A 24,294-nucleotide genomic window follows, 5' to 3' on the forward strand; every position below is an offset into this window, starting at 1 on the left:
TAATACTAAAGAGACAAGGTGAGTGAGTTAACTGAAGGTTATGTAACTGAAGTTCAGTGTATCTTAGGTCAATTTACCGCTGTGTCTACCCAGCGCTGAGTTGATAGGAGATGGTCTCCCACTGAATTATTTTACTTTTCTTGGGGAGCTGGAGTACAGGAGTCGATGGGAGAGCGCTCTGCCATCGACATAGCAGGTCTTTACCAGACCTGCTAAATTGACACCGCTGCATCGATCACAGCAGTGCCGATCTAGCTGTAAGTATAGACAAGCCCTTTTATTGGACCAACTTCTCTGTTAGTGAGAGAGAGACAAGCTTTCAAGCCACTCAGAGGTCTACCCAGACCTGAAGCAGAGTCCTGTGTGGTTCATAAGCTTGTCTCTCTAACCAACAGAAAAAACGGTCCAATAAAAGATAGCACCTCACCCACCTTCTCTCTGATATTCTGGAACTGACAGGGCTATGACTACACTGCATACTTCGTAATACAGTCTTAAAAACTTGAAATTGAAACATATGTCCCCAAGTTTGAGTCCGTTCTCCTCTTTGTTACATCTGTGCAATGGCATTGAGATCTAGAGGTGTGGAGGAAATAATGGACGGCAGAATCTGACTATTAGTTTCCTTCATTTAACAAATGTTGATTTACCCCATCCCTCAATCACCTACATTAGCATGTCTCCTAGCTCCCGTCATTGTTTTGGTCATGTCCTTTATATGTTACCCATTCCTTAATAATCTCAATACAACATGGTAAAAATTGAGTTTCTTAGTTAATTTGTACTCTCTCTGCTTGCTGAGTAGAGACATTTCTTATGCAATTGTAACAAATTATTTGTCTGTTAAATTTTGTCTTTCTTTTCACAGAATGTTTGTGAGTAGATTGAAACTCATAATGAATCATATGTTTCTTCACACATTTTCTTATACAATTTGCTCAAAAACAGCTTCTTGTGAGCATATTTTAGTTGCATAAGGCAATAGGAGTTAGGTACCTAGGCACTCTTGAAATTCAAACGGAGTGCCTAAATACCTTTAAAAATATGACCCAAGGCCCTTTTGAAAATGGGATTTAGGTTCCTAAATCACATAGGTGCATCTGAAAATTTTACCCAGTGTGAATTGTGAACTTTACAGTTAAATATATAATGTGGAATGTGCTTTGGGAAGCTATTTTTCAAGGACTCCTTCTGTTAGTAAGGCTCACATTTTCAGATATTCATAGAAAATGCACACACAAAGGTTATGATCATTTAAATGAAGTTTTGAATTTGAACAAATATTCACAGAAAATGTTTTCCACTGTGACATAAGTGTTAACCCCCTGGTGAGTTTGTGTTCTAAGTCCCCTTCTGCGCCAATTTACAAAGGAAATGAGTTATTACAGGCTCCGGTTACAAAAGACTTGTCTCTTTAGGATAAACTGTAGTTGCTCGTGCTTTTAGTTCTGGACATCCCCACTTCAATCCCTGGTATTTCAACCATGAAGCCACCACCAGAGTTGCTCCCCATAAAAAGTAAATGTTGTTTTTGTGGTCCAAGTATCACATATTTAAGTATCTGACTGTTAAGCCAGGAGCCCACAATTTTAGGTGCCTTGACATCTCCCTTAAAGACAGACTCAGGTCACTTACTCTTTTTTCATTGAATCCCTTGGCACCAGCAGTCTGAAATTCGCTCTGCTTAGCACTAACACAAAATGTACAGGCTTGAACATTCTCTCTCAGATCTCTCAAACATGAGATCCTGGCATGGATTTTAGAGGTGGTTAAGAATCCTTAACTCAGCCATGTGCAGTTCAGATCTCCTTAACCCAGGAATACTGAGATTCCCATAACAAGCACCCCTTCTTGACTCTTTCTCAATATACATCTTTAACTGAGGCATTGGAGGAGACGAGTAAGTGGAAAATTCTAGCAGTCATGAGAAAACTCATGTTAAATGGTCAAGTGCCACACTTACCCCAGCTGGCACAGGCAGGCGCACATCGTGATGCTCACTGTGCACTAGATGGGTTTCATCCCTTGTGGAAGGGCAGGGCTTATTTCCCTCCCTTGTAGATTCCAGGGTTCCTTAGGGGCCCTTGCAGTACAGATTGGTGCAGGAATAGAGCAAACGTGCACATACCCTAGCTCCCTGGTGCACACCTCCTCTCTGGCTGGCACCACTCAGTTTGAAGACAGTAATGCCCAGCTAGTGGCTACCCACAGTGCATGTGAGCTTGTGGCCACCCTGTACCCGGTTTTAAGTTGGCAGAAGCAAGCAAAGTAAAATTCAGCCCTGTAACTTTAGTGAACGAAGTTTCTTCAAATGTGATTTTCTCCCACAATAAGGACTACTGAACAAGTAAGCTTGATGTTTGTAGCTTCATCCTTTTTTTCTGAGTAACACAAACAGAAAATAAAATTGTGGTTTGGAACATATGAACAAATTATGGCTTTTTTTCCATGATTGTGTAACTCAAAAATAGCTCAGCTGGTTTTGTTCATACCTTTTCAAATAAATTCACCTTCAGGCTAGGGCCAAACATGGGGAAAGTGTCAGCCCAAGAAGAGCTGGTTTGACAAAGGTCTGAACAACTAAAGAGGAGTTAAATGTTGTTGTTTGGAACACTGCATTACAGTAAAACATCAGTTACGAACCTACTAGTCAACCACACACCTCCTTTGGACCAGAAGTATGCAATCAGGCAGCAGCAGAGACCAAGGAGAAAAAAAGCAAATACAATATAATATTGTATTAAACATAAACTATTTATAAAAAAAGGAAATGCAGCATTTTTCTGCTGCATATTAAAGTTTCAAAGCTGTATTAAGTCAATGTTCAGTTGTAAACTTTTGAAAAATGATGACGTTTTGTTAAGAGTTACGAACAACCTCCATTCCATGAAGTTTTCCTAACTCTGAGGTTCTACTGTAATTATAGCTCCCACTATGAGCAGAAACTATAGTATCCATGACCTTCCCTCTCATCCTCCCTCCCCCCACACACACTTTTTCTCTCTTGTGAAGCTATCCATCAAAGAAACAATGACAAGTTACAGTTTAGAACAAATACTATTTAATTTTATTAACCTTCCCTATATGTTAATACTACTTTGTTTTTCTTTGTAAATTAATACAATTTTTACAAATCTATTAAATTGTATTGCATTTGTTTGCTTATGTACTAGCTAATAAAAATAATTCATGCCTTCTAGCTCCAATTTCATTGGTAAAATTCAAAACATTACTGCCAAAAAATGTAAATGACCTTTCCAGTGACCTACAGTACAAAAATCAACTCCCTCAAATTAGAGAGATGGAGACCGTCCCCCCCCCAAATAAAGCCCACAGTCTCCAAGGCAGATAAACTGCATGGGAACAAGCAGGGCACCATTTTGAGGGCAGCATTTGGCCAAACTAATCTAAGAATGCAGAGAGGAAATCTTTGCCCGACTGAAGTCAATGGCAAAACCCCCATCAATGTCAATGGAGCCAGGATATTACTCCAGAGATCTAATCATGAGCACTTAGGAAAGTTTCTTCATTTTTGTACTAACTTACCTACCAATTTTAATCAGTATTTTAATGGGGAAATTACCGTATCACCTCTATAATATCTCCCTTTGCAGATCATCTAAACCCCAGTTTGCTTAATTAAAGGTTCCCATTGAGGTAGCCCAACTTCCTGCTGAATTAGTAGACATTCTGTGGCTTCTGCATCAAGCAAGGCCTTTTATATTTGACAGAGTCCATAGTTAGTGATGTGACTTTGCTAGCTATGGCATGCATTTAACCTAAGGCACATCTCTTGAAAATTAATATTTTGTTCTTATTTAACTCTTGACCAGATCTGAGGTCAGCAAATCACTCAGCGAGAAGGGATGGGGATTTTTGGTTTCATTTTCTTGTGGGGGGGAGAAGGGTGGTATGCAACTGATCATCTCTAGAGGTAGAACTTCTTTTTATCAGTGATATACACTTTGTATTAATCTTCTTTCTCTTCCGTTTCACTTCAGTGTCTTATGACTAGGAAAACTACACCAACCGTCTAGCTAAAAATCCACTTTAAAACAAAAAAAAAAAGTTTCTCCTCCCATCCCAACCCTATCATGTTAAATGGACTCATTCAAATGTGGATCACATTTATTGCAATTTGACATACACCAAGATTGCCTACCGTAGTTTGGGAAGCCCTGCTCCAGGTTATACACTCTCCATTTCTATTATGTAGCTTAAAGTTGAGAGGCAAAACACACATTTTGGCCATAATCCAATACTGGATATACAGGATAAAAGCTTCCCTGTCAGTGGGAGTTCAGCAAATGGGCACCATTTGCAGTGAACAAACTGTTTATGCAGATAAGTAAACATCTTCTGTTAGTATGTATGTCACCTGCCAAAACACTATACACTGCCGCTTCTTGTGCACGCTGCACTTAAACCTCTATAGGTGATGCAAATCTCAAAAGGGGCTGTTAGGCACTGGAGATAGGGTTTGGACTTCTGAACAATCCCCTGCCAGTACCAATAGAGGGGTAGGAATAGTGCAACATAGCCCTCTCAAAGGCCTGGAGTAAGTTTGTTCGTTCAGCAGCAGACCCTTCTATATAGCCAAGTGAGGGGATAACACTGAAGTGAACCACAGCACGGGAAGCTAAATCTTCCAGGATGACAGAGTAATGCGATCCATAGGAATAAGTCCTTTTTATAGACAAGTTTGACTGAATTTAGGATGATGCAAGTTGTCTCCTATGCTAGCTGATCCAACAAAGGAAAGTAGAAAGTTATGCACCCCCATATAATGACCTAGACGACAAGAGGTATCCACAGTTGTTCCAGAAATACGCATCAGTGCTTTTTTTGGTTCACTGGGCCTTCATCCCTCACATCCAACTGCATATTCAGACCCTACTAATCTCTCCCTATAGGATCTGGAGAATAATCTCAGAGCAACCAGGACCCAGCAATCTGGAATGACTGAGCCAGAATTGACTCACATTGCAGACAATCTATAAATGTCACCCATTTATGCTGGCCCCCTCCATGCTATGATGCAGGCACTAGAAGTTTTGGGGCCAATCCTGGACACAAGCACAAAACTGTAGAATGCAGCGGGCAGAGCATTTTCATACATAGGGCCCCACCTGGGGAAGACTTGGTTAGAGGTGCTCAAACTGAGCCAAAGCCTGACCCTCTTCAGGAGGGCCTTTCCCCATCAACACCGGCTCCACCTACATCAAAAATGTAGACAGGAGCAGGAAGAGCTTGAGCATATGGCAAATCCAGGATATGAGAGAGAGAAAACCTGACCCTCCCCCCCCCCCCCCCCCCAACCAGAAAACCTGCCTAGAGTGGGAGCTGGAGGAGAGAGGGAGTGTGCCTTGATTTATATTGCCCATAGCCTTGTATGGCATACAAATACCATGGTGATAGGCCTTGCAGATATTCAACATGGAATAGCAAACCATCAGCTGTCTCTACCCTGAAGAATGTTAAACTTATGTTTCCTTCTATCGATTAAAAGCATGCGCAGCCCAGAGACACTAAAGCAATAGAGAGGTAATATAGGAGGAGGGGAATAGAGATAGATTTGCTTTGCCATAGAATGTGAGAAAGCATCTGAGCAATGGACTAAATGACCGATGCTGTGACATCAGGATGCCAGAAGTGGGCCCACGTAATTGCTATCCTAAGGGCACCCATGCCAGGAAATATGTAAAGCAAAGGGGCGGAGAGAGCATATCATCCACCTATCAGTCAAACTATAGCCTCTGAAGTACCTGTGTGCCACAACAGTCTTTTTAGTTGCCCCTGGGTAGGGAATGGGAGATTAGAAGGATATGTAAAAAGGGGTCATCAGGCCAAGGTATCAGAGAAGCTGTGATGCATGTTATATGGAGACACACTCTCCTCAATATCACATGGGCATGCTACAGCTTCTGTCTCCATTTGGGGAGGCAGACGGCATACCAACATGGCAGGCTGATGAAGTCCCAAATTGTGTAACCACCACCTTGGTGAATTATGTCTAATGATCTGAGCTAGATAGACCCAGAGGGGAATGTTAAATGTGGCACAGAGACAATCACACAGTGTGTAACCGGGTTACATCCATTGTTGCCTGCCAAATCCCGAAATCCATTTTCAGAACAGACGTTTTCTTATGGAGAATAAGAAGGATTACAGTTCCGCAGTCCCCAGAAATACTGACTAGTAAGGACTGTGGAGAAGGGGCAGATGGCTGATGCTGAAATCCCTTATACACGTTGCTCCCCAGACCCATTTCAATCGCCTCTTCACAAGCAAACAGTATCCCCCCACCACCACCACTTAGTGCCGTCATCCTATTATAATATCCCATTCCTCATAGAGCACTATCCTGATACAAAGCATGCCCTTCATGCTCTCACCAGCACAACAGGATCCTGGCGCTCACCTAAAAACACAACACCCTAACAATGTGTCAGGAGAAGTACCCAATGGGGTGAGGGAATCCTGCCATTGTTCGTGGCCATAGCCACGCAGATGTAATGCACATGTACACACATCACAAATATCACCTCTGCGGCTACATTCGACTGCCCTCAAACTAATGATTAAAATAACTTAAAACCAAAGCTTTTTATAATGTGATATTAAAAAAAAATGTCAGCACAGCACTACTGTCAGGCACCAGGCAGTATAAGGGTATGGTTGGTGAGGTGGGCATAGCCGAGTGGTCCTTCTTTGTCTATGATGGGCGTGAGAGCATTACAGCTGATTTATATTGTTACCCAGTGGTGGGTAACAAGCCACTTCTGCTTCTGCCCACTACCTCTCTACCCAGTCACTTGGGGATTTTGTGCCTCAGGGCTGATGCATGGCTTACGTGAATGTTTTGGGAGGTTGCCTGCATTTGGCATAGCTAGACTTCAGGAAGCACTCCTCATAGTTTATCCATTTGATTGAAATAGTAAATATCTTATACAGGAAGGGTGTAGCAGTCTCTACCCCAAGCATTCCTACACTGGGTACGTGACTGGCTCCTTGTGGTGTATGGTATGTGCAGCATGAGAAATGTATGTCCCTGCCTAGCTTTCGCATTGTATGACTATATGATACGCCATCTTTGCACATGGTATGGAATTTAATACAAAATGGCTTGAATTGAGGAAGCAGTGTGAATGGCTAATGAGGATTACAAAATCATGCTTATATGGGTCCTGTCTTAAATAAAACATTAAAATAGCTAGAGACCCAAATTTTTCTAACATTCAAGGGTTTTCATATCTGAGGTTTTGGTTTGGATGAGTGTCTATAAACCAACAATTTTAAAATCACAGTTGTACAGAAGAATGTGTCATTGCACTGTAATATATTCATTACTTGGGCGCTGGAGGCATTCAGCTTTTGACCTCCCATTTATCAATACACCCAATACACATACATGTGACAACAGAACCGCAGTGAGGCCTCATGCATTATTGACTAAAATAGACTCGCAATCCAGTGGGTGGGTGCTGCAGCTGAGAGATGAATAAATAATGTGGTACAAGGAGAAGGAACAATAAACCTAAACAACTTTATTAGAAAATCAGCAAAACTGTGATCAAGAATAAAATACAGCTTTAGGATCAAGGGATGTTAATCTGAAAAGTGGAACCCAGCTTGGTGTTGTGAAATTCTATTAAACACTGTTACTAGGTGATCTTCAGTTTCAGTCTTGATTAGCCTGAACCCTATACACATCTGCAATTATTTTTTCTCTTATTCTTTATTCATCTGATCCATAAAAAAATCATTACTCTTGCTTCTGCCCTGCAGTAATTGTCTCTGCAGATGAAAATGATAGTTGCCTCTTTTGCCTCAGCCACAGACTTTTCCTTTTTACTAATTGTATCTGATTGGGAGCTTAAAATATTTCATCTAAACCACATCCAGGTGTTCAATGAGTCATTCTTATTACTAATATCAGCACAGTACAAGTACGCTTAAATGCACGCAAAATTAACCTATCATAGTCTCTTGATTAATTTGCCATGGTCAGTTGCTGTTATATTCTGTTTATTTTTATATTAGATATTCAGTTTATATAGTGTTGTTTTATATTAAAATTCCTTTTTGTAAACCTTAATCTTCTTCGTATTGTTTATATTGCTGTTGTGCCTCACAGCCCAGCCAAGATTAGTACTAATCGTTGTACAAATGCAGAGAAAGAGACAGTCTCTGCCCCCAACAGCTTACTACTATCTACAGAAACAAGACAGGCGGTATGGGCAGGGAAGGTGAAGTGACTCGCCCCAGGTCACACAGCGGGCGAGTGGCAAAGTCAGGACTAGAATCCAAGTTTCCTGAGTCCCAGTTCAATACTCTCTCCCCTGTGCATCATGATGCCTCTTAATTAATTACTGTTCTTATTGTTCTCTCTCTTATAGTTCGGGATCGGGTGCGATCGAAAATGGAGAGAGATATTTTGGCAGAAGTGAATCATCCTTTCATAGTCAAGCTTCATTATGGTAATAATAATAACATGGAATTCGCATTCACTCTTCCGTGTGTTTTGGGATTGTAACTGGATCTGTGTCATTTCATAAGAATACCACCTTGCTAAATACTACCCCATTTCCACTCAGTTACAGATGCGTATGACTTCATTTTCCTTATGTGATAGGGAAATTTTCGCATGAGGAGGGCTTAGCTACGCCTCTGTCAAAACAAATTTGATACAAAGTGTAATGTAATAATGGTTACTAGGGGTTGCTGGTGGGATAAAAAAGATGTAGAGGCCACTTCTACCACCCCTCTTCAGCAAACAGTTTGATTATTAGATTCTCTTGTTTCCAAAAACTATTAATAATTGATAGCACTCACTAAATTTCTATAAGCTATTTACTCCTGGGGGAATTCTGCACCACTGCGCAATGCAGAATGTTGCAGAAATTAATGACTGCGCAGAATTTCCTTTCCCCCACAGAAATGGGCTGCAGTGCTGCTGGCCGCCACTAAGGGCTGATGGACCCGGCAGAGCCCAGCTCACACATAGAAGACACTGATATGGGGAGGGGAAGGAAGCTAGAGGGTTCCTGGTGGCTGCAGTTCCCTGCATGCCCTGATGGAAGGAGAAGGCAGTGCACAAGCCTGAGACTGAGCATCAGGCTGTTTCTCTCTCTGGATCCCTGGGCTCTGGGGGGGAGTGGGGCAGGTGTCTGGTCTGGGGGGAGGGGGTGTGAGTATCTGGGCAAGGGGGGGCCCTACAGCTGGGCTCTGAGGGGGGAGAGGGTGTGGGTATCTGGGGGGGAGAGGGCCCGCAGCTGGGTTCTTGGGGTGCGGGGTGCAGGTATCTGGGCTAGGGAGGCGTGGCTAGGCTCTTGGGGGGAGGGGTTTGGGTGCATTGCGGGGGGCACCATGGTTGGACCTGCGGGGGAGGGGTTGTGAGTGTGTGGCCCCCCGGCTGGGCCCTGGGGGGAAGGAAGCAGAGAAACAGGACCTGGGTTGTTATAGGGGTTTCTTTAACGCTCTACTCCTGGGGGAAATTTTGTGTGTGTTTGTATTGTCACAAGACTTGATTATGTTGTGTTATTTTGACAAATAAAATTTGCAGAATTTTAAAATATTGCACGCAGAATTTTTAATTTTTTGCCACAGGATGCCCCCAGGAGTAACTATTGCAATGCTAATAAACTATTGCCATGCTTTCAGTTACGCAGAGCAGCTTCCCCCTAGATTTGCCTTTCTCAGCCCAACAAACTCCCTAAATTGCTAGTGCAAAGGGGCTTCTGTGAGCATTTTGAAGAGCTGTAGCTCTCTCCTGCCACAATTCTGGGAGCCTCTCTGACTAGTTTTACTCTCTTTTCGTCTCCTCACCCCGTGCAATGGAGAACAGCTTTAGCTTCATTAGGTATGTATACACAGTAATTAAAGGCCTGCAGCTGGCATGGATCAGCTGACTTGGACACCTGGGGCTCAGGCTGCGGGGCTCTAAGATTGCTGGGTAGGTATGCGGGCACAGACTGGAGCCCAAGCTTTGGGACCAGATGCTAAGGGGGGCAAAGAATGCATTAGTAATACATCTCCATCTCCCAGCTAACACAGGATTGTTCCCTGTAGGATGGGCTAGATTGCTTAGTCCAGCAGAGATCTTAAATAATTCCATTCTAAAAGTGAAGTGTTAACATGGTAGGAGAGTTAGAGAACGATGCAGAATTAATCAATAATATTCACTCTTTGGAGACTTTGTAATGATTTAAAACATCCAACATCTCCATTCTTTTCTAATGCAGCATTTCAAACAGAGGGAAAGTTGTATCTAATACTAGATTTCCTGCGGGGAGGGGACCTTTTCACAAGACTCTCCAAAGAGGTAAGCCCATTGATTTTTGTGTTGGACACAAAATAATGTCTTGGATCATTTTCAGAATTTGTGTGTGTCCCTGGGTGTATTTTCATTCTATGTAACTGAATTGGAGCTGTAATTTGTTATAATTTCCCTAAACCTTTTTTAATACTTGTATCTACATTGTGTGATAAGTGACATACCTGACAGAGTGTGAGCATCATGTTAATAGAAAACTTAATTACAATTTACTCCCAACGGATCATTGCTAGTTCCTTCTCATGGTAGAATAACCCCTGACTCATTGATAAAAAGAGACACATGCTGGCTGTGATGTGGAGAGAAAAGATATACCCAGATTCCCCACTCTATGAAGCCTATACTCAAGTGACCACGTGTATCAGGGTCAGGTTCTGGGTGGCTAGGGAATTCACAGGACTCTCCAGTTGAAATGCCAAAATCCCTTCCAGGTTTTCCAGTTTACTTCACCAGATATTTTACACTTCGCAGAAGTCTCTCTTTGCATTCCTTCAAGTAAAGGCCAAAATTCAAAACAAACAGGCCGGCAAGGTGGCCCTTATGTTCCCCCAGAGTTCCCTTCCGTGGCTTCTGGTGAATAAAATTCCAGTCTCTTTCATGGGAATAACCTAGCCCCTCCTTATTGTAACTGGGTTCATCTATCCCTAATTAGCTAATTAGGGAGATTAGTCTCCCTGAGCTGACTCTGAATCCTTAGGAATTAGCACAAAAACACAAAGGGTGAAATCTTGGCCCAATTGTAGTCAATGGCAAAACTGCCATTCATTTCACTGGGGCAAGATTTCACCCAAGGTTATGTGGCTCTGCAAGGTCTTTTCCTAGAGGCAGGAAGCAGCAGGGTTCTGAGGGCCCCTCACTAGGTCACTGAAAGATCAAGGACACCTTGTTGTGCCAGGTTAGCCATGCTACTTTGTCTGTGCCCTTCTGTCCCAGTAATTACATTACCCCAACCCTGGACTGAGGTGGTGACTAATCCTTCAGTTCCAATGATTTTTCCTTAATTTAAAGAAGAGTGATCCTGGCTCCTCACTCTCTTTCCCTGTGTAACTTTTTATTTTTGTTAGACATACATTATTCATAATACAGCACCTTTTAGTCTGAATAGAACATTTCATACAGTCCTTATCCCACACTGCTTCCCAGAGTTAAATCCCCATAGATATATAGTTACATAATAAAAAATAGCAGAGGGGAGAAAACTGACAGAGAGAAATGAGGAAATAATTGTTTTCAGATTAAATTTGAAAAGAGGGGGAGAGTCAATGAGGAGGACAGACACAAGACAGCTGCTGGTGGGGGCAGGAGCTGCAAGGGAGAAGATAGTCATGGTGAGACAATGTAAAAAAACACCTGATACCACAAAGTGGAAGGTGCAAATACAGGGGGGGGGGGAGAGAGAGAGAAAGAGAAGGTGCATATGAATAATGCAAGCCAAATTCTTAAAGCATTGCTCTCAGCTGAAAATTGACTTTTTAAATTCACATAGAGCAATGACAGCAAATAGTTTTTTTTTTTAAACGTATTACAATATTTTAAATTCTAGATTGAATTTGGTTCTACCTAGCACCTGGCAGAGACAGTGGCGGAGGATGTTATTCCAATGACACCATTGGCTGAGCTCATCGGAGATTACAAGTCTCTGACAGAACCCTTGTCTGGGACTATTGCCAGTGGCATTACAAATCCCAAGGAGTTTAACCTGGGGCACATGGCAGCATGCTGGCTCTGGCTGCTGGAGAGAAGCAACAGCTGGAGGTGGGGATTGGACATAGCCGTGAGACAGAACACAAGGCACAGGGTGTGGCAGCTGTGCAAGCTAACCAGGCAGCAACCTGCAGAATGTGGATAGTACTGTCCCCTGTAGCAGCTGTTGGGAGTCTGAGTAGACCAAGAGCCACCACCTTCCCTTGGTGCTAGCAGTTCTTCTCTCACCTGTCGCAGTTGTGTACCTGCTCCTCTCCCTGCTTCCTTGCTCCTGGAAAGGGCATCTCTGCTTGTCTCCATTCCCTTCCTTCCTCACAGGTTTCCCCATATTCCTCTCCGCTCCCCTGCCCTCCTGGAGATGTGGTAAGAGCTGCTGCAGCCACCAAAGGAACAAGTCTGTACGTGGCCAGGACTTGAGCCACCAGCACCCGGAGGAAGACCACTTCTGGCTGGCTGCCAGCAATGTCTCTAGAAGACAGCATTATCCCACGTCCCCAAGTGATGTTTCAGAAGCAGCCAGCTGGGTAAACTGCAGCTGCTGCTCAGCTCCCTGAGTTCTGCCTCACAGCCAGTACCTGCAGTTGCCATACCTTACCAGTCAGGCTCCCCAGGGGTTTGCTGTCGCCCCAGGCTAGACTAGTGGGGGAGCCATGTCTGGCCCTGTAGGCGTTTTGCCTGTGGCTTTTACTGTGTTCTGTGTCTCATGTCACCAGGATGAATCTGATATCAAACATATGTCTCAGCAGGTAAATAAAAGAGGAGCTTGTCATAACTAAGAGCCCAAGCCCTCTGAACTCAATGGAAAAACTCCTATTGACTTCAATGGAGGGTTTTTTTGATTGGGTCCTAAGTCTACGCATGCTGCATATTCTGTTAATATTTTGGAACTAAATATAAGTCATTTTATAAAACACAAAGCATTTCAGTTCACTTCTACACAAACTAGGTCCATATCTCAGCTTGTGGGAATTTGGGAACCACGTGCCAAGATTTTAGTAGACTAGGATGAATGCAGGTACTAAGGGCCTGGCTGTGCATTGTTGACTTTTTGCCATTGACGTCAATAGACTATGGCTCAGCCCTGATTTATATTAGTATGTAATGTCAGCTGAACTGACTAAAAACAAGAATGAAAGCAGCATGATTTAAGGGAGAGGAAAACACAGCTGAATGAACAGAATTTTGTCATGTAACCAGGAGAACCCGGTGAGGAGGGTTAATGTGAGTGCAGACAAATACTGACAAATTGAATTTGATATGATGGTCTTTCTTGCAATCCTGAGTCAGAGAATTCTCCCGTGCAGCTGTTTGAAGCAAATCAACCTGTTATCAGACAGTGATTAAGACTTCTTGTTCTTTTCTTTCTGGCTAGGTAATGTTTACAGAAGAGGATGTCAAGTTCTACTTAGCTGAGCTGGCCTTGGCTTTAGACCACCTCCATAGTCTTGGAATTATTTACAGGGATCTAAAACCAGAAAAGTAAGTTAAGGAAAATAAATTAACTGAAAACATATATATGAACCTTTTAAATCACTTCCTTGTTATTTTACTAAGTCACAAAATGCCAAAGAAAGTCCTTAAGTATCTTTTTCCTTTTCTTATCTGAGTATTTGTAGCACCCCCATCATCATATATCTGAGCATCTCACCATCATTACTAGATTTTATTCTCAACACCCCTATGAGGTAGGTATTTACCCATTTTATAGATAGGGAACTGAGGCACAGTGTTGATCAAGTGACTAGCACAAGGTTATTCTAGAGGGGGGCTGTGGTTGAGTCAGAAATTGCACTCTGGTCTCTTGAGTCTCATCCCAATGCCTTACCTATTCGACCAGCCTTCCTACCCTACCACTTCAGCATGACGTGACACAACATCTGCTACAGTCCAGCATTATATAGTCACACAGAGTGGGTTCCCTATTGATTTTGACTTGATAAATTATCTCAGTTCAAAACAGAGTATGGAATAAGGTCCCAGATAAGGTGAATCTAGAATAACTCCATTACTCTGGATTTGTACCATTTTAATGCAGATCAGATTTTGACCCTAAAGTTCTTTTCTCGATTGAAACAAGTTTACTTCTGTTTGTAGCAGTGAACCAATATAAACTGGCCTTAATCCTGCTGGTTTACAAACTATTCAGTGATGTTAGCTAAATTTTGCCAAGAGTAAGTTTACTGTTTCTAAAATGCTAGTGTTCCCTTTTTTTGCTGAAATAAAGCAAATGACACCCATAGTGAGATGACTGGGAATCAGCTGATACTTTTTGTTGTTGCTCTGTTCCAGTTGACTTGTGCTTAGCATACATTGTTCCATGCCAATTTTAATAAAACGTGCTTCAGCCTTTAAAAGTTATGAACCTTTTTAATGAAATATTCAGGTTTATCGATAAACTAGGCAAATACAACTCAGATGGGGCTACTATAAGGTGGGTGCATAACTGTACTCAGAGTAGTTATTAATGGTTCCCAATCCTGCTGGAAAGGTATAACAAGTGGGGTTCCGCAGGGGTCGGTTTTGGGACCGGCTCAGTTCAATATCTTCATCAATGACTTAGATATTGGCATAGAAAGTACGCTTATTAAGTTTGCAGATGATACCAAACTAGAAGGGATTGCAACTGCTTTGGAGGATAGGATCAAAATTCAAAATGATCTGGACAAATTGGAGAAATGGTCTGAGGTAAACAGGATGAAGTTTAACAAAGACAAATGCAAAGTGGTCCACTTAGGAAGGAACAATCAGTTTCACACATACAGAATGGGAAGAGACTGTCTAGGAAGGAATATGGTAGAAAGGGATCTAGGGGTTATAATGGACCATAAACTAAATATGAGTCAACAGTGTGATGCTGTTGCAAAAAAAGCGAATGTGATTCTGGGATGCATTAACAGGTGTGTTGTGAGCAAGACACGAGAAGTCATTCTTCCGCTCTACTCTGCGCTGGTTAGGCCTCAACTGGAGTATTGTGTCCAGTTCTGGGCACCACATTTCAAGAAAGATGTGGAGAAATTGGAGAGGGTCCAGAGAAGAGCAACAAGAATGATTAAAGGTCTTGAGAACATGACCTATGAAGGAAGGCTGAAATTGTCTATCAGGGATGGTCTAGACAGTATTTGGTCTTGCCATGCGGGCAGGGGACTGGACTCGATGACCTCTCGAGGTCCCTTCCAGTCCTAGAATCTATGAATCTATGAATTGGGTTTGTTTAGTTTGGAAAAGAGAAGACTGAGAGGGGACATGATAGCAGTTTTCAAGTATCTAAAAGGGTGGCATAAGGAGGAGGGAGAAAACTTGTTCACCTTAGCCTCTAAGGATAGAACAAGAAGCAATGGGCTTAAACTGCATCAAGGGAGGTTTAGGTTGGACATTAGGAAAAAGTTCCTAACTGTCAGAGTGGTTAAACACTGGAATAAATTGCCTAGGGAGGTTGTGGAATCTCCATCTCTGGAGATATTTAAGAGTAGGTTAGATAAATGTCTGTCAGGGATGGTCTAGACAGTATTTGGTCCTGCCATGAGGGCAGGGAACTGGACTTGATGACCTCTTGAGCTCCCTTCCAGTCCTAGAATCTAAAAATCTATGAAAGGAGATTACAGGGTAGTACAGAAACAGAACCAGTCTCACTATCCTTTATGCTCCAAACTCTAAGAACATAGCAATATTCTTTCCCTTCCTACCATGCAATTTAAATAAATGCAATTATTTCTTTAGAGTGGTGTGTAATCCGTTTCATACTTGTGAAGGAAAGAAGAGGCCAAGAAAATTGGAAGGTTGATTTTGTAGGAGTGAGGAGTTGAGGGCAGGAAGCTTGTTTATCCACAAATACGATACAAATTACATAACCTTCAAATTCAGTTTCATGTATATATTGGTCATTCTGACAAACCAGTAGATAGTTTCAGTCATGTCATTATCTGTCATTTACTCAAAAGACCATTTCACAAATTACTAAAACTTCCAATCATTTTTGGTTAAATGAAAATAAGAACCAGAAATTTATCAAATGTAGAAAGTCACCCCCACTGAATTAAACATCTAAAGGAATAAATGCATCACTTTATTACCAAATATCAAATATAAAAGAACATCTGTCATCAGTAACAAGTGCCATATGTTTTTCTTTCTCTATCTGCCAGCTACCCTTTTGATTTTATTTTGTTTTGGTGCTTAGTTGATTCATGTTTGCTAGGCAATCACATACTGCATTCATGAGCACCATAGAAAAGCTAACAAATAAATAAATAAATAAAATAGTGTTTGTGATCTTTGATTCTGATTGCGCTAATTGAAAATCGTGCTAATGTGCTCTACTTGATGATATTGCTTCTTTTGTTGAGGAATGGCACATTCTCCACTGCCTGTTGCTTCAGATCAACCTGTGAAGTGCTGAATCACTACTAGAAAATAATCCTAATACAAACCCATTTAAAAAGCTGAGTTAAGGTGTAGTTAAATTTGTAGGCACATGAGAGTGAAGTTTTGTTTAACAAACAAAAAAAGTTAGAAATACAAGAAAGTCCAGAGTTAATGGTAAAGTGACTACAAAAATGAGAACAGGCTCATTAGGCCCCTTAAAAGCCAAAATAGGCTGACAGTGGGACTAATAGGCCTCCAAAGATGAAATAAACTGAACCGGTTTTAGCAGTGTTGGGAGCTATAATGTAGAGAGCCCACTAGCTGCTAATGCTGTTATTCATCCTCATGTCACCTAATCCTGCTTATAGTAAACCTAGTCAACATGGTGCTCAAAAAAAACGTGTTGGTAGCCCATTTACACTACGACTCCCACTGTGCAAACATCAGTGGAGCTGAACCTGTGTTAGATAGGCCCTCTGTTGTCTTTATAGTACTATCCAGTCAAAAAGCTGAGGTACAAATACATCTCAGAATTTCATCCTTAAAAGAGCGAAATTAAAAGATCATTAGTAAGGTTGCAAAGTTAAGTACTCAAAAGTTAGGAAATGCAAGAATTAAGATTCCCTAACCAACCTTTATTCGACCCCCTTGTATTATGATAGAGTTTTTAATTACATTATCACATATTATTTTTCCATAGGACTCCTCCCTCATTCAGTGGTGTCATTCCACTCTGTTTTTCTTTCCAGTTTCCAGTCTTCTTGCACAGCTAGTCCAAATTTTGTTCCGTGGCTCCCAGTCTCCCCCCAGCTTTCCCCCCTTTTCTCCCACCTCCCAGGTTCCTTGTCACAATCTACTCCTCCCACAGATCTGGCTCATATCTCCTCAGGTCACCTTTGCATTTGAATAAAGCAACTTCTTCCTCCCTGGTGCCTGTTTTGGATGAAATTTTGACCTCCCCCACCACCCCCAAAAAAAATTCAACCTGAGGCAGACATGGAAAATTTTAGCCCAAACACGTGAAGTTTGGCAAAGATTACACTGCTCTACAGCCAAAATGCTTCTGAAATAAATGTAGTCAAACTTTACTAATTCTGGGTCACTGAGAATGAAAATGATGCTTAAAATTGTTGATTGGCTCTAGTTTTCAAGATATGCTATTGGGTCAGTAAATACGACACTTGACTTGGGAATGATGGAGGATAAGTGAGTTATAAAGGGAAGGGATCTCAATTTAAACCAGAAATGACTAAAATACATATTTGACTGGATCTATGAATAAATCTATGACCTGGTTTGGACAGTACTTGCTTTTTAGGCAAAACAATGAATGGTGCAATCTGAAGCTGGTATTGCGTCATACATGATATGAATTGCATCATGTTATTCCTAGAAGTCATGGATGATGCAATCATAACGAAGCTTACATCACTCTGCTGAACAAATTGCCCTGTATCAGCTCTAGAAATCATACAGTTGTCGTGCTCTTATTTGTCAGTGTTTGATTTTGCAAAGGGACACATTTCTGTTTAGCCAAAGTGAGCAGAGATGCCTCGTACTTGTGTGAACAGTGCAGATAACTTCTGCTATGTTTGTGGTGAAGTGACTTTTGCATCACAAAAGCGCAGTATAACCACTATGGTTAAGAGAGCCTATCACTTTTATTTTGGCTGCAAAATTGGAGATCAGGACAAGAGATGGGCCCCACACATATGCTGCAACACTTGAAAAGACCTAGGTTTACAATTTATGATTAAAATTCTATCTACACAATATACATAGACATAAAATGTAAAAACTTAAATATCTTAGAAACAGTAGCCAATCAGTTGTTTTAATTGTCATATTTGAATTCAGCACATCAAAATACATAATAAATAGCACATTTTATCTCTGAAGCAGACCACTTCTCAAAAATTGTAGACCAGTGTTATAAATAACTGGAACAGAGTCTTATAATGGGATGTCAGCAACTTTAATAATAGGCAGTGCTACCAGTTCAGTCTGTAATAAGTCACTCAGAACACATAGTAAATAAAAGCTATACAAGGGAATCCTTATGATTACATTGGTGTAGCTAAGGGCTTGTCTACACACAAATGTTGGTACTGCTTTAACTATACCAGCATAGTTAAAATGGTACAACCCCATATGTGTGCTGAGTGCAACATTGGCTTGATGGTTTACATCACATCATAAAATCTCAGACAAGCCTGAATTTCCAACTTCCCCATGTACTGTTTTTTTATATATATATGGTCTTTTAAGGTGATGATTTACTAGTAAGTATTAGTTCTAACTGTAAATATCTGGAATATTTTTTAACTTTCCATTCTTGCTATCAATAAAGAATTACTGGATACCATTTTTAGAAACTGTTAGGATGGTCACTCTTTAAAACTTTCTATTTTGCCTTAGATTACCAGATAATATTACCTTTAATATTAGCAGTGTTCCCTTTGCTTCTCTATGTTCCTCATACAAATATCTAGAGAAAATTACAAATACTGAGTTAGTGTTATTAACCACCTAAGACAATTGACAAGTTTTTAAGTGCAACCTCTGCACCCCAGGAAATGCTGTGATGCTGAGAACTAGAGGATCTAATCTAAATAGCCAAAAATTGGTCCTTCTGGCTCAACTTTTATTTGCCAAAAATGCTTCTTCCTTCAAGTTGCTTACCATTTAATTCTGACTTTTACATTGAGTAATACTTTTCTGCATGAGTGATCTCCTTGTTTTCAATGAAACTACTTATGTAATAAGGTAATTGCTCAGTCCCATTGAAACCAATGGGATTATTTGTGTAGTAAAGTATGATTCAATGTAAGAATGGCAGAATCGAACCCTTAAATGCAGCCATTAAATGCCAGAAAAACATGCACAGTTCATGAAACCTGAACATGAACATGTATGCTTGTATTGATGGTGTGGTTAAAGTAGTATGAAGGATTTGGGAGAGTAGCTCTACCTCCTACCAAGAAGTCATGGGTAATTTTCTTACTTTTGTGGTGCAAAGGACCGAATTCATACTTGATGTAATTCTGTTGTAACTCTTCATTGTCTTCATTGACTGCACTGGAGTTACATAACAATTAAATTTGGATGAAGAATCTGCAGTGCTGAGGTTGGGTGACATGATACAAATATTGTACCACAATAACCACATAATACAATGTGATGACATCCTAAATTTGTGAGTGTCTCCTGTTTTCTGAAGATATTTTGATCTCTGGAGCTGTGAGGAACTTTCATAACAAAACCTGCAACTAGATGAAACTCAAATGGTGTTTCAGATTTTCTTAGCAACCAGAACATCTGGCCAAGTTTGCAGAAAAGCATGAAATCTAGGTTATATTTCATGAAAGCCTGACCTAAGTATGGAGCAAATCTGACCAAAATCATGAAAACCTTGAATAGTTCCACATGATTCTGGCGCCAGGCCAGGCCAAATTTGATAGTTTTGGCTGAGTTTGATTCTGCATTCAGGCTTGTTTGAACCTAAAGCTCAAAGTGAAGCCTAGAAGACACAGATCAGAACAAAAAACAGATTCAGAAATTGCTACGTGTCACAGACAGAATCATTTTAGTATTGATTTGAGATATACAGTAATGTCACTATCCAATGGGGAGGATTTTTTGTGTTTAAAATTCAGCCGTGGACTTCAGCTGTCAGTTGTAATCCCAGCTCTGCTGCAAACATCCTGTGTGACCTTGGGCATGTCACTCTACTGTCCCTGTCTGTAAAATGGAGATTAATGTACTCCCCTGCCTCAGGGGCTGATCCAGTGAAGGGTAATAGGTGTTGGTTCAGGCTGTCAACAATTAAATTCATTGTTTGTGTTTTAAGATCTTAACATTGAAATTACTAGAGAAGTGCAAATTATTATTATTATTATTATTTATTACTAATTGTGAAATATAGAATGTGAAGAGCCATAGTTTTACACAGACGCTTTCTAACCTTACATTGAAAAAATAATTATGCAAAAGTTGAATATAGAGAAGTTCCATCTTAGGGTTTTGTGATACCATCGGCGTCCTCAGTGGAATTATAACCTAGTATAACTTGCTTATCTGTTCTTCCTCTTCCATTGTTATAATTTCAAACCACTGAATTGGAAGAAAGATTTTTTTATTTTCCCCCAGGCCTGAATCATATTAACAATATCTGATTTCCTTTTTTTTTCTCCCCCTGAAAACTAAAGTAGTGTAGTTCTGGTTTGTGCATCTCATATGCAGTAGCTGAAATAATTGTGATTGTCACAATAGAGCTTTCGGTTAATGATAGTGTAGAGTAAAAAGGAACTGTAAAAAGAATAAAACATAAAGAGACAAGACAGGAAGACTGATCGAAGAAGAGGTATGTTTCCACAATTACTGGTGAAGTTTACTAAATGCCAGTTGTTTCAGTCAGGATAATTAGTGGCGGATACAGTGGCTGCTTCACTAATCTTAAATTGATTCATTGCAATAATGAGCATGTTTTTCCCTCAAATTGATAGCTCATTTTCCTTTTTTTCCCTCCAATGTAATTTTTGGTTCATAAATATGGAGTTGTGTATATTTTATACATTGTAAGGGGACAAATTACTCTGTGTGCACACGTGCATCCATCCACACACTCCCTCCCCATTTTGTCCTTGGGCAAGTGTAAGTTGCAGGTGTCAGTGACAAAAGTGTAGCACTCAGTGGAGTTTGTAGTCTGCTAAATACAAAGAAAATGTAGCAGGAACGTTGAACATGACTTATCCCCTCAGTGGAGGTCTTAGTGATAATGCAACAGGGACAGGAGCATAGTCTATCAAATCTGTGGAGCCTGATGCAGGGAATCTCATCTCCTGCATTGCAAACAAAAATTCTTTCTAATCTCCTCTGTCTAGACCCTCCTTGCCATAGGGTCTGAGTGTCTCCCATTACTTAAAATATTACAATGTTCTTTCTCTCTCTCTCCCACTCTCTATACAGTAGATAGTGCTTTGGTGTGTTTGCTCATTTTTATTTAATAAATCCCTGAGAATAAGGGTCCTATCGTCAGAAAGCCCACTGCATGTTTTTAGGCCCCTTTCATTCTTGGCGATACAACTAGCCCAGGGGTAGGCAACCTATGGCACCTGTGCCAAAGGCGGCACGCGAGCTGATTTTCAGCGGCACTCACACTGCCCGGGTCCTGGCCACCGGTCCAGGGGGCTCTGCATTTTAATTTAATTTTAAATGAAGCTTCTTAAACATTTTAAAAACCTTATTTACTTTACATACAACAATAGTTTAGTTATATATTATAGACTTATAGAAAGAGACCTTCTAAAAATGTTAAAATGTATTACTGGCACGCGAAACCTTAAATCAGGGTGAATAAATGAAGACTCGGCACACCACTTCTGAAAGGTTGCCAACCCCTGAACTAGCCTGATTACCATTAGCTCCAGTCCAGTGCTGTGAACTGCTCAAGGAGGATGGGCATGTAGAATTCATGGTTCAGAAGTTAATGCTGCAAAAAACAGCATACCTTTCCAGTGGGAAATAAACTATTTACAGTATGGGTGATTCAGGGGAGAATACAATGGATGCTTTGCAGCTCTGCTCTGTGCCTAGTTGGCAATACCCCTGGAATTACTGCAATCTTACACTGTTATCACAGAAGCCTTCCCCTGGGTTTGGGAGTGAAGAAGAGTCATCATTGTGGGCCATTCTACACTTCCAGGGCCAAAACTGTGTGATTACCACATGTTTGCTCCTGTTGCCCCTTTTGGACCTGACTGGCTAGTCAAAGTTCAGGGCTGTGTGGATGTTCCAGGTGGGAATAGAAATTGGTAGTAGCCAGGTATTTGTTTGATGCAATCTTGTTTATTTACAAGGACTGTACAAAGTCCTGTGTCTCTGAATGCAGAAGGAATCAAGAACAAAAAAGAATCAGCTCCTTAGCTTACCAGCCCCCCCAAGCCTCTTTAGCCAACACTTGGGCCAAAAGCTCTTTCTATAGCTTTTTCCAGGGTCACACTATGCTCACATGCTCCTGCTTGCCTTTTTCTTGCATCCTTTCCTCTGCCTCTCTCTCTGTTCTGGTCTGTGACCTCAGTAGCTGTGTGTTGTCTCACACACTCCCAGGAACACCTACCCAAAACAAATCTCAACAAACCCACTCCTGGCAGGTTCACACATGCCTTTTGTCTTAGGTGGGGCTTATGTTTGCAGTGATGGTAATTGAAGGGTAATTCACACCTATCAATCTGGGAAGGGAGGGTTAGCCCAACCCATAACAAGGTTTCACACCCAGCTCCTGACACTGGCCTCCAAACCACACCGGTCACAGGAGCCTAAAATTCTATTATCTTCCTCAGGCCTTGGCTACACTTGCAGATGTACAGCAGTAGGGAAAGCGCTGCAGTCTGTCCACACTGACAGCTGCCCAGCGCACTGTCGTGGCCACATTTGCAGCAATTGCAGCGCTATTGGGAGCGGTGCATTATGGGCAGCTATCCCACAGAGCACTTTTCCCATTCTGGTGCCGTGTGTTGTGGGAAGGGGGCGTGGGTGTGGGGGGATTCTGGGTCCTGTCCCAATGCCCCGTGATGCATCGCTTCGCATCCCAGAAATCCCTTTGTTTCTGTCCACCTTTGGCGCCATCTTTCAACGGTTTCTGTGCAGCGCGATCTGTCTGCAGGAAATGGAGTCCGAACTGCTGAGGCATATGCTGACGAGTCTCGCCAGCACGTCATGTTTGGCTGTCGAACTATTCCTTAAGATCCAAAGTGACAGTGAGGGTGAGGAGTCCGACAATGCTATTGAGCCGCGTAATGCGTACGACACGAAATTGCTTGTGGCATTCACGGACATGCTCAGCACCGTGGAACGCCACTTTTGGGCTCGGGAAATAAGCACCGAGTGGTGGGATCACATCGTCATGGAAGTCTGGGATGACGAGCAGTGGCTGCAGAACTTTCGGATGAGAAAAGCCACTTTCATGGGACTGTGTGAGGAGCTCGCCCCCACCCTGCAGCGCAAGAACACGAGATTGAGAGCTGCTCTGCCAGTGGAGAAGCGGGTGGCTATTGCAATCTGGAAGCTGGCAACTCCAAACAGCTACCGGTCGGTCGCAAACCAGTTTGGAGTGGGAAAGTCGACCGTTGGAATCGTTTTGATGCAAGTTTGCAAGGCCATTAATCGCATCCTACTCAGAAGAACCGTGACTCTGGGTAACGTGCAGGAAATAGTGGATGGCTTTGCACAAATGGGGTTCCCTAACTGTGGAGGGGCGATAGATGGGATGCACATTCCTATTCTGGCACCACCACCCCTAGGATTCGAGTATGTTAATCGGAAGGGGTATTTCTCTCTGGTTCTCCAGGCACTTGTGGATCACCGTGGGCATTTCATTGACATTAACACAGGCTGGCCCAAAAAGGTGCATGACACACGCATCTTTCAGAACACTTGGCTGTTCAGGAAGATGCAGGCCGGGACTTTTTTCCCAGAGCAGAAGATCACAGTAGGGGAAGTCGAAATGCCCATTGTGATCCGTGGAGATTCCGCTTACCCGTTAATGCTGTGGCTCATGAAACCCTACACAGGGAGCCTTGGCAGCAGCAAGGAACGGTTCAACTACAGGCAGAGCCGGTGCCCAATGACTATGGAGTGTGCCTTTGACCGTTTAAAGGGCCGCTGGCGATCTCTGCAGGGGAAGCTAGACTTTGCCGAAAACAGCATCCCCGCAGTTATATCCGCGTGCTGTGCCCTCCATAATATTTGTGAAGGAAAGGGTGAAAGCTTCACTCAGGCATGGACCTCCGAGGTTCAACACCTGGAGGCTGAATTTGCACAGCCAGAGAGCAGGGCTATTACAGGGGCCCAGCACGGGGCTGCAAGGATTAGGGATGCCTTGAGGGAGCAAT

General features: G+C 41.9%; 1 protein-coding gene across 2 annotated transcripts in view; it reads left to right on the plus strand.

Annotated features, from left to right (window-relative positions):
* RPS6KA2 (ribosomal protein S6 kinase A2) overlaps window positions 1-24,294 on the plus strand; it is a 432,449-nt gene that overhangs the window by 314,344 nt on the left and 93,811 nt on the right. For both annotated transcript variants that reach the window (XM_034765236.1, XM_034765237.1), the window contains 3 exons: window positions 8,400-8,480; window positions 10,245-10,324; window positions 13,413-13,519. In XM_034765236.1, the coding sequence (XP_034621127.1) occupies window positions 8,400-8,480; window positions 10,245-10,324; window positions 13,413-13,519 (268 nt within the window). The remainder of the gene's footprint in view (window positions 1-8,399; window positions 8,481-10,244; window positions 10,325-13,412; window positions 13,520-24,294) is intronic.

This window comes from Trachemys scripta, chromosome 3, assembly GCF_013100865.1.
Source record: "Trachemys scripta elegans isolate TJP31775 chromosome 3, CAS_Tse_1.0, whole genome shotgun sequence".
NCBI classification, from domain to species: domain Eukaryota; kingdom Metazoa; phylum Chordata; order Testudines; family Emydidae; genus Trachemys; species Trachemys scripta.